The following is a 16,636-nucleotide window of genomic DNA, read 5'->3' on the forward strand; positions in this document are numbered from 1 at the left end:
CTACATAATCTAGAAGCACATTGAGGATGCGATTTGATGTATGTAGTTAGTCTTCTCCCGCAGCATAAACAAAAACTAAAACAAGTTTTGAGGCGCGTTTGCGGGGTGGACATGGGGGGGAGAGTGCAAGAAACGAACGATGGTTACTGTAGTTAATTGCACCCCGTGAGTGAGTCGAGTGAGTGATTCATGAAACCCGAGAAATTTCTTCTTTGCGAGTAGATAAAGTAGAAAAGAAAAGCAAACCCAATTCTTTCCCCGCCGCTGAATATACATTGGTCGGGTCGCCCTAGTGCTGCCTGACCTGTCTAATCTGTCTATCTACCTAGGATGACAGGACGGACAGGACAGGACAGGACAGATGGACAGATGGAGATAACCAAAGTGTGTATGATAGTCGAAGCCAAAAAGATAAATATAGAGTTGGTACAGCTACATATAAGCTATCTGCATACATGTAGCTACTTATGTACTCTAGAGCAGATCAGTAGTGGTAGTCACGTAGTATGTAGAGGTAGTAGTAGTAGCAAGTTTACTGCGGTACTGTAAGTTCTAGTAGTGCCAGTAGTCATTTAGCTATTGTGTATTGTCCCATCAAGCAAGCAGGTGGGATGTCCAGGTCGTCGATGCTACCACAAGTACTCTACTCCAGACCGTACCACCGTTGCACCGCCATGAATGCTAACTCTAACTCTAAACACCTCTCGAGTTAGAGTTTACCCTTCCAGTTACAGTTTATCTCAATTATCGACCACGTGTGGAGGGTATGTAGAAGCATAGTACATGTATTGTACTCTACACAGGCACCCTATGTAGCTTAATCTTCACTCTATCAATTAGATGAACACGCTGGGTACCTCCAGAATACATACATAGAGTGCCTACTCTAGGAGTACATACATGCGGCCGGGAGATACATGTAGTCCCCAACATCGGCACCCAGCAGCGCGCAGCTCGTAAGGCTGTACATACCACCTAGCTAAGTACATGTACATACGAACGAAACCGAATGCACGCCTACGTAGCCTGCAGTCGGTCAAGCAAGCAGCAAGCAAGCAAGCAAACAATGCAATGTGTAGGTACATTGTAGGTTAGGCATTTTTCTTTGTGTGCGCCCAGCACTGGCAAGCAGCGCAGCACGACAACAATTGAAACAAAAAGAGCGCAGCACAGAAACAACCAACACAACAGCGCCATCTCCCCGACGACGTCCGTCTTCCGGGGTGGCCTCCCTCGAGACAAGAAGTTGCGCCCCTCATCATCTCCCTCCCTCCTAACTCCATCCATACTCATCCTCACTCCTAACTCTCCTTCTCCGGTTCCGGAAGCGGCTGAAAAGAGCCAATCCAGGAACCAGGGTCAGGGAAGGGAGGGAGGGAAAGGGAGGCTAAACTCCCGTGCCCCCAACTACATGTAGTTAAGACCCTGGGATACTGTGATGGTGCCAGGGTCAACGCGCAGAGCAGATGCCAGAGAAGAAAGAGTTCGTGAGAAACGGAACCTACCTCTGCATTTGAGGAAGCTGGTATGTAACTTTGTCTGTAGTGAGGTGTGTATTCGTAAACAATCATTCTTTCATCACCCGGGAACCGCTTCCTTTACAACCCCTGCTCTTCTTATTCACTGCCTATTGAGGCTCTCCTGACCCGTTGAAACGCCAATTTCCGAAGTGCGGCGGCGGCGGTGGTGGTGGGGAAGGGGAAGAAAAAAAAACCGCTCGTGTTAGTTGGCTGGCGCTCGGCCGGAACTACTTTGGCCTACTTAGTAAGTAGCGTTGTGTAGTGGTACACACATGGCAACGTCTTACAGCTTCTTCTTCTGCGACTTCAGCCTTACAACGCAAGTACCACCTCTCGTATCTAGGAATCTATATCTACCCGCCACAAGGGCACCAGTTTTCAAATCATTCATAAGCGGCCACGGTGGAGTGGCCTGCTCTCTTTATATCGCTAAAGAACGGAACTTCTCGGAAAAAGGGCCCATGATCTGCCCTATCTGACGGTGATAGTGTTGATCGATAATCTAGACTTTGAGTAAAAACCCTAATAGCTAGAGTAGATGATAGTGGCTTTTGGTAGTCCTAACTTCTAAGAATATCTTCTCAAGAGGCCACCCCAGCTGACTGTGTATGTAGAGTACCGGCCGGTAGTTAGGGCTTCGGTATCAAAAAGTGCCGGAGCCCGCTCTCTTGCTTCTGCTGGTCAGTGGGAAGAAGTCTCTTCGTGACCAGGAGGCTAGATGTACGGATCTAAAAAAAAACAAGCAATTGTCGGCCGAATATCGACGACGATAGCCGATATCCATCACGGGGTACCCCGTGGTTTCGTTCCCCATGAAAATGGCGGGTCGCGATCGTTCAACGAGTCCAGAGAGGTTAGGCCTGGGGAAAACTCAAATAAAGATTTCCAGATCTTGCCCCTATAGTGCCATATTAGAGGAGTCGTATGATCCAATTGATTGATCGTGGGGTAGGAAAAAGGAAGCTATAAACAATAATGCAATTTAATCGGGGGAAGCTTAACTCGATGAAAACCCGCTGTTGAGATCCACCTGCGTCCGTCCACCAGAGTTTCGAGTGACCGAGTGGGGGGAATTGAAGCTTCGAAGCGAAAATCTTGAAACGTTTCTTTTTCACTACAGCTCAGGTCACAGGGGGAAATTTGGAATTACATACAAGGAAACCTCACAGCATCGTGAAAGTCAGTGTCCTCATCGGCCACTCACTCATTCGCGTGGGGCACCAGGTCGCGGCGGTGATATCACGTGGAGTCGTAAGCTGTAACAACTGCAAGTCTGCAACCGTGGCTGGCGTGGCGTCCTTTGTTTTTGCGGGGAAAATGTTAAGGGTCCCCCCCACTCAATCACTTCCTTCTCCTCCTCCACGACGAATTAGACCAGGTACGAGAGGAAGTTTGATGTGTGTGACCGTTGAAACGGTATGTGACTGGATGGTTATTTTTCCGTGGAAGAAGAGGTACGTACCGAGTGCTGAGAAGAGGTGAGCTTTCGGGTATGTATCCTGAATGCGACCGGAAAAAAGCAAATTCTGTGATGTTCGACGTTAATGAGAGGAAAAAGGAACCTGTTTTTTTCGAAAAAAAATACGTCGTAGATTACCCAATTGCAATGGTTACTCGGGAATGGCCGAATCCCATCGTTCACTTCCTAGGTTAGGGCTATCCACTCTAGAATAGGCACTCTAGCTACTCGCAATTGTTCAATCGATACCTGTCCTCAAAAGCAATTGTTCTTGACTGACGTATTGGCTTTTTCTTTTCTTTTCTTTTGTCACTCGGTACTCGAAATCACCGTTTTTCGTAAAACTCAGTAATCATCGTGCACCAGGGCTGGAGGTTAGAGTAGTTAGTCTCCAAAATAAAAGCAATTGATTGACGTAGATATTGCGTTTAATTGTCACGATCACTACAAAAAATCACTACTCTTTCTATGTACCCCGCTCGTAGCCCGCAGTTTTTTCCTAATAATTATGATCATCGAGGTATACTACGATTGTGCTTTTAGGGCGCACATTCGGATTCTGTTTTCCATCCAATGGGTTACTGTATTGGAGGCTGTGGCAGCGTTAAACTAAGAGATGTTATACAGAGAGGCGTCTGTTGTGTAATATCACGCATAGTACAATTAATTGATTTGATGATTGATAAATAGATAATCTAATCTTTCATCGTCCAGACCACTGCATAGATCAGCTCCCGACCAAAGCACCTAGCTACGAGTGCCTACCCATAGCTATAGTAGGTAGATCTATAGCTACGGAGTAGTAATCCAGACCATCGAGACCCAGCCCAGGTATGCGGGCCCGGCTGAGTGATAAATTGTCAGGAACCAGACTGATAAGTACCGGCATCTGAAACTATACTTTAGTAGTTACGATTTAAACAATAGTGGCTTGAGCTTGCATTGGGATGAGGTAAATTTTCAGCTTCTGAGCAGGCATAGGGTATGTTTTCTCGGCCAACGCACGCGTTGTTTTTGAAATGGTGAGCTAGATAGTAGTTAGCAGAAACATTCAATGTATGTATAGAAGAAATTCGAAGTTCTTTGCAAACACGTCGTCAGGGTTTACATGCTTATCTGCTGGGAGGATATGTATGCACTATCACGGTACTGTACTGTACATACCCATAGATTACTTGGCAGCTGCTCATGCTCAATATGCTTTATTCCTGCCTTATCATCTATCATACTTTAAACCACATGCGCCGGAAAAAACATTATCCACTCTAGGAAACCGCATTGCCGGAATACTGTGAATTTGACCCCTTATGTAGATATCTTGTTTGGAAACACGTGCATTCTGCAGACAGTTATATTTATAACTGGTAGATGTCTATGTCCTGATAAGTAGACGCATTTTGATGGCTACATCGAAAACCTTGCGGCGACATCGAATTGAGCCCGCATCCAGCCGTTGAAATAAGCAATGGATATGGACGAGGAAAGGCATGCTTACATTACGTGCTTATGTTGTGTACCTACAACATATCAGTGAACGCATGTACCACCAGGGCACAGTGCGAAAAATTATGATCGCCCTCGCCGAACGTTGGGAAATTTTGATCAGCCTTCGCTCAGTAGATTCCTATAAGCGTTTCCGGATCTAATTCTCATTGCAAATACAACCATTGGGAATTAGCGAGTACGAGGGGGGTAAAGAGGGGGTTGATGTCGAGTATGTACTACTTGTCTAACCCGAAAATCTATCTATATCACTCCTCGCCGCCGTGGCTTGAAGAAAATTTCGGCTGTCCGGGCATTTTCTATAATCGTGACCAAATAATAGTTTCTCTTTCTCTCTCTCATGGATTAATCCGTTGCTCCGTGTTCGACAAGGGCCAGGAAGGTATGTATATGCAAGTATTGGGGTTCAGAATTCTGGAAAAGAAACAACCAGAAGTCATTCGTACGTGGAACCAAATTTCCACTGGACGGCTATATTTTTTTCTCCAAAGAGGAATTGGAGGTTCCCGCCAATGATATCCATTGAATAGGCTCGAGTGACCATATTGAAACTAGTCGGTATGCCGTCAGTTGGATTGAGTCGTCCAAATATTCGGGATTCCACGCGAAAGAACACTTAAGTCAAGTGCATTCGCTAAGATCAGCTGTACGTGAGAGGTCGAAGTCATTGATGCACTGCATGCAGGTACGTAAAAATGCAAAGACGGGAAGAGAGGGATTGTTTCATCCGGATTAATTGGAGCAGAAAGTCGCTCAGTTGAAAAAGTTCTTCCCGGTTTTCAATGAGGCACCTTTCTTTTGTTTTTCTGGTATCCTGGTTTATAAACATGTGCATATATCCCAAAAGGTAAACGAATATGCTGTTGATAGAAAATGCTATTCTTCCCTGCATCTCCGACAAGACGGGCAAGAAAAAGCCATCTCTCCTGGTAGTCGGATTTGGTGAATCCTTCGCGAAATAAATTGCGCCTCATCTTAACATAATCCCGGTTCAATAAATACCCGCAGGCACATACTCTACCTACTGATACCAGCCGCGACGAACGGACCAGCGGAGCTTAGATAAGTAAACTGTCGGATCAATTGAGACATGATACTCAGAGATAATGATTGTGTTGACTCCTCGGGGGTATTGAGTCCGATATACATCTCAGAATTCGGAGATCAATTGAAAACACCTTCCGTCCATTAGGGGCGGGTTTACATGCTGTGCAGTGACCTTTGAAAGGAAACGGTCCCCCACATTTCGCTTGAGCTGCATCGCAGGCGTCAAAGTCAAAATCATCAAAAAGAAATTAAGGCCACAAAGATCGCGCGGGGTCCACCAGCAGACCACCTTAATCAAAATGATCGCCCTCACCCCGCGGAACTCTAGACATAGTTAAGTTTCAATCTGCACTGTTCTCATCTGGCTGCTGAAAAGTGATAAACTATCTCCTCATTGCGTGCCGTCAATGCATGAATCTTATGCGGGTTTATCAAAACATCTAGAATCCTCGTGGCTTAGATTTTGGGTTTATGGGTCTGTTCTCAGCCTGATCCGTTGATATTGAGACACCAGAGCTTCCAAAAGCAGGTGAAAATTCAATTTAAACATTGGTCAAGGGCTGGTGTTGTGTAAATTCGATCCATTTCAGCGCGGGGTTTGGCCGCTTCCGGTCTTGAGTTTGAAAGAGGTGCTCGCAAACCCTTTGTCTGTACATCGGATGGCATGAGCCTCAACTCCCGTAAATCTTTAATATAGAGGAAAAAGAACACTGTGGATATACATACCTTCACGTTTCAGCTGGGGATAGGGTAAAGGGTGGCAATTGTGGCCTGAGAATATTCGACCCAGCAGCATCTTGCTGACCTATATTGCGAGAGAAAATCCAAGATCTCGCTCCTGGAGGAGAGTAGACTCACAAGTTGTGATGATTGATTAAGATCTGCCTGACATATTTTTAGGTCTGTAGAAAGGGGTTTGTGTAAGATAGTAATGGGCCTTGATATAGTCATGAACTTGGGGTCGTACTGTGAAAGGATCCGTGATGGGGTGAGATGGGCTGATAGCTAGATTGATCTGACCTTCAGCTGAAGAGAACGTAAACCTGATTGGTTTGTCACTAGCCACCCTTTAATTTCTAGCGCCTCCTAGGGGCCACATGCGGAACATTAGGAAGTAACACACACAATCTCTCACTAGAACGTCCTCTGGGGTACACTGTAGAAGCAACTGTAGGGTCTTAGTATATAAGATACACACAAGTATATGAAGCCTTTTTCATCCATATTGAGTATCCCAGTCAAACTCCAAGTTCGATTTGAAGACGCAAACGCTTACAGTATGTACCCGGAGGTCTCATGAGTGACATTTTCAGCCACACCTCATTTCGAGATTTATCTATAAATCGATAAAGCGAGATAATGCCTATTAATATAGACCTGAGGTGATCATCTCATACCCCCAATCCTTACTTGCCCATATTCACAGATTATCACTCGGTAATATACCGCGGGTTTAACCACAACCAATCACTTTCTATCAGACATCAATTTACGCAAATATGTTTCTACAGCGCCATTGGTGAGAACCATTAGAAAAAGTCATCAAAGCTCTTATCTGCATCTTTCTCGATGAGCTCTAACATCCCCTATCCACCCAATTAGCTCAACCCAAGCAGAGCCCGTATTCACATATACATACCTCAGGCATAACCGGCTCCCCATCCTCGCCCCTGACATATCTAAATGGCATCTGCGTAGCCTCATTCTTGTTGAGTTTCAGCTCGGGGTAGTCCGAATATGGGATTTCGTCAAGAGGGACTGTGTTGCGTAAGTATGTATATGGGAAATGGAAGGGAACGGAGGTCGGAGGTCGGGGATTGGGGGTTACTTTGATTCTCGATAACTATGCGAGTAACACGCACTGCGGTGTCGGTAGTCATTTGCAGACTTCCGAGGCGCCGACCTTCGTATCCAAGCTTACGAAGTTCTCCGGTGCGATCTGGGAGAGATTTGTTTTAGCATCGATAATGGGAAAAGGGGGGGGGGGGGATACGGTACCTCTTGGTGGATCGTCGCCTAATCCGTAGAAGTGGTTTGTTAGCTTACTCGCAGTTCATCACGGCACATCCAACAACTTCATTCCCCAAGATTCCCATCACCCCCCCCCCCCCCCCCCAAACACTCCCATGACATAGAAAATCTACCGACCCAAAATTCCCCCGAAGACAAACCAATCAAACACCTCAGCATCTCCCGGTGACAACTCCTTCTCCGCGCGCGGATCCAACAAACACACTCTGTCTCTCTCCCCGCTTGACACCTTGGTAACCTCCTCCTCCGTCACCTTCAGCGGCGCACCCACGTACGGCTTCAGCGCCTCTGGGAGGTTCGAAACAAGGGATGCTGGAACAGAGGTGAGGTAGAAGTCACTACCGGACGCGGCAGACTCGCGGGAGATGATGGCATACTCGAGGGTGGACCAAGCTCCCATCTCGGGTTCCATATCTGTCAGGTACGTCAGCGCTTGACGGGTAGGCTAGCTGGGGCGGGGGGGGGGGGGGGTTACGTTCTACGACATAAGTTTTCTTTTTACCGGCTGTTGATGGGGACATGGTGAGCTATGTACAGGCGAGCTAGGTGTTACCGCCGGAGAATTTGGAGGATCTTATCTGGTGCGCGGGGGAGAAGGTAAGTACAACTCTTTTTCGATCTCCTTGTACCTATCATTCGCTTCATGGAACTGTAACGCAAGAATAATAGCACTGCCCCCTCATGGTAGCTAACTACATAAATGAGAGCGAGGGAAATTCATTCTTAGAGTCGCCACTTATTGAGTGAATTCTTCCAAAAGGTGCCTGCAAGCTGGTCATAACGCCAGTGCAGAATGCGGGAAAAAGGCCGACAGACCGATAGCGGGAACACTGCGACAGCAGCAGGAAGAGGGCACGATAAGATGATGCATAGAGGGAGCACGGTTTGCTTACTTACTTTGATTGAGAGAATTAACGTTAAACCCCGTAGTACTCAGAAGGAAGAATTTTGACGACAGTGCGACGATGGTGGGGCAACAAGTGTGATGTTTGGAGGGGTAACTCAAGTTAGCGTGGCTGTCAAGTGACCCGCCGCCGGAAGGACTACATTTCGTAGTACATACGAGCAAAACAAAAAAAGCTAGCACGTCAGGACCAATGATTTTTCTGGAACAACGGAAAATTTGACTCTGGTGCAATAGCTATAAATATTCCGGGTCCGTTCGGTGTTGATTGGCCACTTGAACCTACTTTACTATCCCCGGCCGCCAATGTATGCACTCAAATATTATACGTACTTATTCTACCGACATCAACATCTTCCCTAATACCCACGTGTGGTTCTCGTTCCGATTCTGCCAATTACTGTAAAACAAACCTGGACCGGAAGTTTCTAATGCCAAAAAAAGGAAAGAAAGACCTCATCCCATCGACCGTATCACGTGATGTGTGGAACGAACGCTCATCTGATCCCGAAACACTTTTTTCCTTTCTCGGGAACGCACATCAAAATAACTCTGGATCTACCGTGGTTGAGGGTCTCAAGGGGATGAAACTTGAACGGGTAACAATCCGTAGACTTGCACATGGGATTCGGCATGGAATGAGGAAAACCTTAATTCTACGCTATGTCTCTCTAGTTGGTGGTGATGATGAGTATAAAGCGATGGTTACTACCATTCGTGTATCAATAGGATCGATACATTGTAAGTATGCCTGAGACCGGTATATCATACATGATGCTACTTTGTCTTGACATTGAAAGTGGGTGGATTTGCTGCGCCATCATTCGGAAGGGCGTGGGTGCTAACATGCTTATAGACTGTAGCACTCCAACATCAAGAAAGGCATTAACTGTAGTCATTAAGAACAGCAGTTGAGACATCTACCTATTCCCGATGGGTAGTTAGAGTAACTTACTTAAGTTATAACAGGATCTATCTATGCTCGTACGAGTGTCAGGCTACGAACATGCTAGTACTGGTGATCCGACATTACCGTTGTATCATGTAGACTCATCGGAAACCTACTTGAGATATTTCCGTAGACCCTTAAGCTCGTATGAGAGTCAGGTCATAGTGATGTTGGGTCTATGTCATGGAGGTCACGAGAATCATAATATATCACTCGGCTCCTAATACCCCGAGAACCCACCAAAAGATCTTTTTTTGATGGAAAGATGATTTATGGTATTCATGAAATCAGAAGAATCTCTCCGATAGTAATACTAGGAATGAGAAAATGCAATACTACAGAACTAATAGGAAATCTTCAAAGCCCCAGCTCTCCGTTCAATTGTATCTATGAGATTGTGAATATAGTGTGTAATATATATATGTATATTAATTTTTTCTCAAATTCAGATCGAATACACCAAGTAGAGCAAATAAAGGTTAGCGGTATCGACCGGCCAGGTTAATGGTTCAGGAACGAGCCACATAACCAGAAGCCGATGGACGTAAGGGTAAAACAAGCCATAGTAGTGTGAATTAAGTTGAAGGAGAGTTGATGTGATATTGCTACAAGAAACATTGATTTGTTCACAAATCTAACCTGCGATCTTCTCAGTTTATACAAAACCAAACAACGCGTGAATCTCTAGACTTATACTTACAGCCATGATTTCTATTATTTCATATGTAAATTTATATGTGAAGCTACATGTACTTATGTTGCTACTGTCGAATCAATCAATCAAATCAATCAAATCAACCTAGGTATAGCATTTGTGAACCGAGTGAGAATCCATGAATGAACCAGTCAAGGCTTCGTCTGCATTTGTGTACATGTAGACAATGTTAAATCTGACATAGACTACTCGATAATAGTCTGTACTACATCGGAGGGAATCACGTTTAGCATACGATGTGCCTATTATCCCATACACACCATCAAATAACCTGGCCTAGCCCTCTGGGTACAGAAAAAATCATCCACCAATGCTTAAGCACAAGTTATCACTCACTATCTGTTTCCAAACTTCAGAAAGATATCTCGGCATATGGAAACAACGGTTCGAACCCTTCGGCCCTTTCCGTGTCAGCCGACAGTATTGATGTGGCGTGGATATATCAAGCTTTGTGTATCGATAGACGGTATTTTCCGTTTATTGTTGTCTCTGCCCGTCCTCGTCGAAGCTGTATGTATATCTGCCGGCCCCAGGAAGGTGGCTCAATTAGCTCGGTTTACGATGTGGATACGTATACTGCTTCTGTCTATATAAGGACGGCTTGAGACATTTTTGAATTACCTTACTACCTCCTTTCTTCGCTTTTGTATTCTAAACTATGTATACCAACGGAATAACTTGCAGTACCGACTTGTGCAATTGGCTTTCGGCGTTATTTTCAGTACTCTCATGCTCATGGTCGACAGAGGTATTGGATTGCGGGAATGGGAATTAGAAATATAGGTTAGTTAATGGACGTATAGGCGGGTGTGGATACGGAATTTCTCCCCTCTAATGACGCTGAGAGCAAGAAAAATACGTATCTCTTGGCTCTGGGGATCGAAGAAGGTTGAGGAGTGTGTAGGCACAGAAGAACATTTATTACGATTAGCAACGAGGACCGCGAGTTTTACCTCTTTATTTCTTCTCAATTAGTACTATGGACCAATTTGACCCTAGCGAGCATAGCATCTTGGGCTACGTAGCGTGTATTTAGAATTTGTATAAGGGAACTATTACTTCAACAGCGCATAACGCCCACTGAAGAGTTATTGTCTACGTTAACGATAAAAGGAAAACTTCGAATTTTCAAGCAACCTATGTATCCTACAAAAGAGAGAAAAAGAACGGCAAAACAACCAGAAAAACAAAACGCACAAAGTATACTTACTACCTATCTACAACTTCGCTTTTACTGGTGCCTCCTTCTTGGCCATCTCCGCTGCCACCACTCTCCTCTGGATCTTCCCCGTCGCCGTCTTGGGCATGTTATCCACAAACCATATCTTCACCGGGACCTTGAATTTACTCAACTTCTCACCCACGAACTTCTTCAACTCCTCCTCGGTAACCTTCTTGCCCTCCTTCAACACAATCGCCGCACCAACCTCCTGCCCATACATCTCACTCTCCATGGCGAAGGAGACCGCTTCGCCGACAGAAGAATGTGCCGCAAGCGCGTTATCGACCTCAATCGGCGAGATCTTCTCACCTCCGCGGTTGATGAGCTCCTTAATGCGCCCTGTGATCTGTACATAGCCATCCTCGTCCTTGCGACCTTGGTCACCGGTACGGAAGTAGCCTGATGCCGTGAAGGATTCAGCGTTGGCCTTCGGGTTGTTGATGTACCCCTTTGTGACGTTGACACCGCGGATAGAGATCTCGCCCTCCTTACCCTGCGGGACCTTGTTACCGTTGTCGTCGAGGATAGCAACGTCGACGCCCTGGCCGAGACCAACAGTGCCAGGCTTGCGCGCGGCTGGAGGAAGAGGGTTCGAAGTCATTTGGTGGGCTGCTTCAGTCATTGCGTAGGCCTCGAGCACGGGAGCCTTGAGGGCTGCCTCGAGCGCGTGGAATGTAGTAGGAGAGAGTGGGGAGGAGCAGGAGCGGATGAAGCGGATTTTGGGGATTGGGTTTGGAAGCGGGGACTTGAGGAGAATTTGGTGAATTGTTGGCACGGCAGTGTACCATGTTGCGCCGTGCGTGATGAAGTCGTGCCAGAACTCTTTGGCAGAGAACTTTGGTGGGACGATGACGGTTCCCCCGGAGAGGAGGGGGGCGAGGAAGCCAGCGAGGAGACCGTGAACGTGGAAGAGAGGCATCACGAGGTAGGTGCGGTCTGCGGGCGACAGCTGGTAGGTGGCCTTGATGTTGCCTGTGGAGAGCTGTGTTAGTGGGGGGTAATGATCATGTGGTAGGAATTAAGGAGGAAATGATTATTTGGTAGGGATTCAAGTAGCGCTACGAGACATGCTAACCGCAAAAGGCCAGCCAATTATTAGGAGAATGAGGGGCGAACATACTCATTGTTCTTGTCAAGTTCCTGTGCGTCAACGGTACAGCTTTGGGTCTCCCCGTAGTACCGCTGGTATGCAAAACCAACGCCACATCCTCCTCCTCCGCCTTGGCTACCGGGACTGCACCCTTCAATGAACCCTTCTCCTTCACCACCAACACAACCTCGCCCTTCCCGGCGTCCCACGCAACCTCCGCCACCGCAGCGCCAAACTTTCTAGCAGCTTTGACAGCAGGCGCATCTGTAGCCACAGCGCCAGCAGGAACAATGATCAGCGCGCTCTTGAGGTCATCGATATAGAACTCAAACTCGGACTGTTTGTAGTTTGGGTTCAACGGCGCCGCGATGGCGCGCTGGGCCGCAATGGCAAGGAAGGAGACGATGAATTCGAGGTTATTTGGCAGCGCGATTGAGACGGCAGAGTGTGGGGCGATACCGATTGACGCGAGGGTGCGCTGGAAGGCACTGGTCTGCTGGTATAGCTGCGCAAAGGAGAGGGTTAGTGGAGAGCGTCCGGGGATTATGACTGCTGGTGTTGTCGAGGCCGGGCAGAAGGAGGTGGACAGCGTAGTTGCTGAGGTGGTGATTGTGGGGTGGACCATTTTGGAGGTATTATTATGCTGCTGACAGGTGTGATAGAGGCAGAGCTACGATGAGGTATCAGGACAGAGAAGGAGGGAGAAGGAAAGTTTGGTATAATTTGTACAATTCGTGTCTGGACAGATGGAAGTGTCGCGGGGAGACGACGGGATTTCAGAAAGTGATAGCCGGATGACGCGATGCAGTGCCAGCCCTAACCCTGTGCAGATATAGCCTCGGGATAACTCTCTGGGGTGGGTTCACAGGTATATTGCAGATATTTTATGATTTGTGAGTCGTTATCGGAGCTCTAGAGTGCTTGTATGTAGGTAATGTAGCTATGTTGCGAATACTGATGTGGGGGTTGCGCTTTGCACTCTAACTATTACTTTACCTAGGCAACTCTACAACCAGCCTGAAGTGTTGGAGAGTGCCACCCCATGCAGATTTCGCTTTACATAACATGCCACCAATCAGGAAGCTCTAAATGCACAGTTTTGAGTTCCCCGCTAGATCCCCGGGACTCGAGGTAAGCTAAACATGAGTCTATCGCCATCACCGGTATGATCATGCTGTGGCCTTATCGGACGGACCTGAGAGATCTGACATCGTGGTACAGTACACGTGATGCGATGACTCATCGAAGGGCAGTTTTGGGAGCGACTTCATCTTGTAGAGTGCTGGTTTGGACAACACCATCGCTCTCTCTGATTACCCATTGGATGGAAGAATGCACCACGTCTAAGTGTTTTAAACAGGTGTAATTCTATCCACACGCCGGAACAGACATCATCATAGACGATAAAACTAATGTGGAGCAAAGCTCATTTGGCCCTACCATTCCCCACGAGTCTGACGAGAAGTAGAGGACAATTATGAGAGCTTTGGACTGGCGGGATTGTAGCTTATTTGATGATCTTCGTGTCACTAAATTTGATTATCCTGGTCGGTATCAGCGCGGTGGAACTTCTTGCCAGCAGTCATAACTTGCTAGGGGCAACTCTCCGTTCGTAGTTGAGGGGGTAGGCGCTGGCGACGAAGCCTGGATAGTAAAAGCTGGTAAGGGATGTTAGTGACTCCCGTGATAGAGATGGTGATGCTTTTTTGTCCGTTCCAAGGCTGCTCTATAGATCTAGATCTCTCAATCTAGAGAGGTGATTCAATAATCCCACCAGGTCCATATTGGGGTTCCTGCAAGTCTAGAGGGCGTTTGAATAAATAAATAAAAAAGAGCTGATGAGTACCGATATTCCTTCCTATGATGCAATTCTCGGCAACGCTCGCAAGGCCAAGGACAGGCCAAGAAAAAAAAAATTTCCCGCCCCAGCCGGGTAACCCCCCGGGCCTATAAAACAAATTTTCTACCCACACCCGACCTTCTCCCTAACCCCCTCGCCCAAAGAATCGCTTATCGAAGCTCACATACGGAGCGGGCGCTTGCGCCTTCTCATCCTCATGCTTTGGGAGAAAGTCCCCGGACGAACCTGCCTCTCTGGCACGGCAGCGGAAACGCACAGGAACATAGAAGTTCCTTCTCACCCACCGCCGGCTCCATCCGCCTTGCGCGGGACGAAGATATGAGTCCATCCCAGGTGGAGCCTGGAGGGTGCAGAAACTTTTCGTCGCGTTGATATAGTCATGCGATTGCTTCCCTCTTTGAGGGTTGTAACTCAACGGGGCTCATTCTTGGTGCGAGGGGGTTCAACAATCCTCTTTTTTGAAAGGTCTGTAGCTTAAGGTAAAGCGCACCCTGTGAATACTGACCATTGATTGATTGATCGGTCTGCCTGGCCTCTTTTTGGGGACTGGTGGGCTGGTTGGTTGGTTGGTTTGAGGTTTGGGTGAGATGCTCGGTCGTGTGGGCTGGACCTTAGCATGCAAAAGGGAGTTTCAAGGTGATGAAGAATTTTTATAGAGTCAAGCACAGATAACACTTATTGTTGATGTTGATACTTTATATTGTCGATCTGATTGAAACTCCTAGATTAATGCTTTTATATATTTTTATATTTCTTGTATTTAGATTATTTAGATTCCAATGGATTTTTCTTAAACAATACTTAGCAGCGGTTTGGAGTTTTTTATAAGCACATATCAAACCTTATTTAACCCTTATACAGACCATAGGTTTATAAGGACCTCTTTGGTATATAAGCTCTTTTTTAAGGCTTACTTAATACTTAAAAGACGCTTAAATCACACTTATTATAGTGAGTAAGGCTCTTATAATCCTATGGTGTACTAAGGTTTATATGAGGGTTTATAAAAATACCCGCTCGGGCGGTAAAGTATATTTAAGTGTGACTTATGAGTCTGATAAGTCTTCCAGTTGCGTTCATGAATTCAGTGAATCCCTTTACCATTAGGCTGCTGTATTAGAATGATTGAGACGTTTTTATTTGATATCACGATTTCCTAACCAATGGGCACCCCATCCACAACTAAATATCTACAACTTCTCTCCCCTCCCCCGCCTCCGATCCATCCACAACCACCACCTCCACCACCGGCACCTCCACAACCTGATCCGTCCCCTCATACGGTGGCACAGCCACCCCCCACCTCCTCGCCAACTCTTCCCCCACAAACCTCCCCCCAATAAAATGCCTCCCCCGAAACCCCCTCACCACCCCCTTCGGCGCCGTCAAACTCACCAACACATCCGGCCTCAGCTCCCCCTCCCCCTCATCAACCCCCCACCCACTCGGCACATCCACGCTCGTCACCCCCACCTCCGCCTCACTCATTGCCTTAATCGTATCGTCGAACGGCGCACGTATCCCGCCGGAGGGGTCGAACGAGAAGCCGAAGAGGGCGTCGACGACGTGGTCCGTGTCTTTGAGCGCTGCGCGGAAGTCGGTGGTGAACGGGATGTGGAGGGAGTGGAGCTGCGTGGTGAGGCGGGTGAAGTGCTCGCCTTTGGAGGGCTTGGGGTAGTAGACGGTGGGCTTGTAGGAGAAGAGGTGGAGGTGGCGGGCGGCGACGAGGCCGTCGCCGCCGTTGTTGCCGGGGCCGCAGGCGATGAGGAGGCGGGGGTGGGTGCTGGGGGGGTGCGTTTTGTAGACTGGGTTTGGGTTAGTTGTAGAGCTAATAATTGTAGGATCCGACTGATAGGTGTAGAAAGGGCTTATTTACTGGCTTGGGCAACGGCGAGGCTACGAGGTGTTAGCTATGGGATGATATATTCTATAGAGGTGAGTGTTCTTACCCTGCGAGCTCCATAAGCTGGTCGAGCGAGAAGCCGCCAGTCGACATGAGCTCTTTATCAAGTGCAGCAGCACGCTTTGCGGTCAGTGTCTACTGATGTTAGCCATATCCCTGTCTATGTATTGAATCGAGGCAGGGGAAATACCCTGAGAGCCATTGTAGATGTAGATTTTCGAATTGAGAGTTATGCTAATGTCGTGATGCTTTTCTGTAGTGTTGAGGTTTGGTGACATCATTCCTGGCCAGATATTTATAGTGCTGTGTAACTCTGGCTCTGGTGTTGGTTGTGGGCATGCCAATTGTCCACGATGTACCCACTAGGGTATTTAGTTTTTCTCTTTAAACATATCACTACGGCTGTTGCCTCCAGTTATTAAAATCGCGACT

At 47.2% G+C, this 16,636-nt stretch overlaps 3 protein-coding genes across 3 annotated transcripts; all 3 read right to left on the reverse strand.

The window, feature by feature from the left end:
• Nucleotides 1-7,058: 7,058 nt before the first annotated feature.
• Nucleotides 7,059-8,081, reverse strand: H6S33_008780 (uncharacterized protein; the record flags this gene model as incomplete). The annotated part of the gene is made up of 6 exons (XM_044840240.1): nucleotides 7,059-7,115; nucleotides 7,169-7,287; nucleotides 7,358-7,468; nucleotides 7,528-7,545; nucleotides 7,678-7,974; nucleotides 8,036-8,081. The coding sequence occupies 6 exons, from the start codon at nucleotides 8,079-8,081 to the stop codon at nucleotides 7,059-7,061; spliced, it is 648 nt and encodes a 215-aa protein (XP_044687636.1).
• A 3,264-nt stretch (nucleotides 8,082-11,345) lies between these two features.
• Nucleotides 11,346-13,065, reverse strand: H6S33_008781 (uncharacterized protein; the record flags this gene model as incomplete). The annotated part of the gene is made up of 2 exons (XM_044840241.1): nucleotides 11,346-12,322; nucleotides 12,471-13,065. The coding sequence occupies 2 exons, from the start codon at nucleotides 13,063-13,065 to the stop codon at nucleotides 11,346-11,348; spliced, it is 1,572 nt and encodes a 523-aa protein (XP_044687637.1).
• Nucleotides 13,066-15,483: 2,418 nt separating this feature from the next.
• On the reverse strand, nucleotides 15,484-16,406 carry H6S33_008782 (uncharacterized protein; the record flags this gene model as incomplete). Its single annotated transcript, XM_044840242.1, has 4 exons — nucleotides 15,484-16,106; nucleotides 16,178-16,197; nucleotides 16,251-16,339; nucleotides 16,395-16,406. The coding sequence occupies 4 exons, from the start codon at nucleotides 16,404-16,406 to the stop codon at nucleotides 15,484-15,486; spliced, it is 744 nt and encodes a 247-aa protein (XP_044687638.1).
• Nucleotides 16,407-16,636: the final 230 nt, after the last annotated feature.

The sequence above is a fragment of the Morchella sextelata genome (assembly GCF_020137385.1).
Source record: "Morchella sextelata strain SCLS chromosome Unknown scls_28, whole genome shotgun sequence".
Taxonomy (NCBI): domain Eukaryota; kingdom Fungi; phylum Ascomycota; class Pezizomycetes; order Pezizales; family Morchellaceae; genus Morchella; species Morchella sextelata.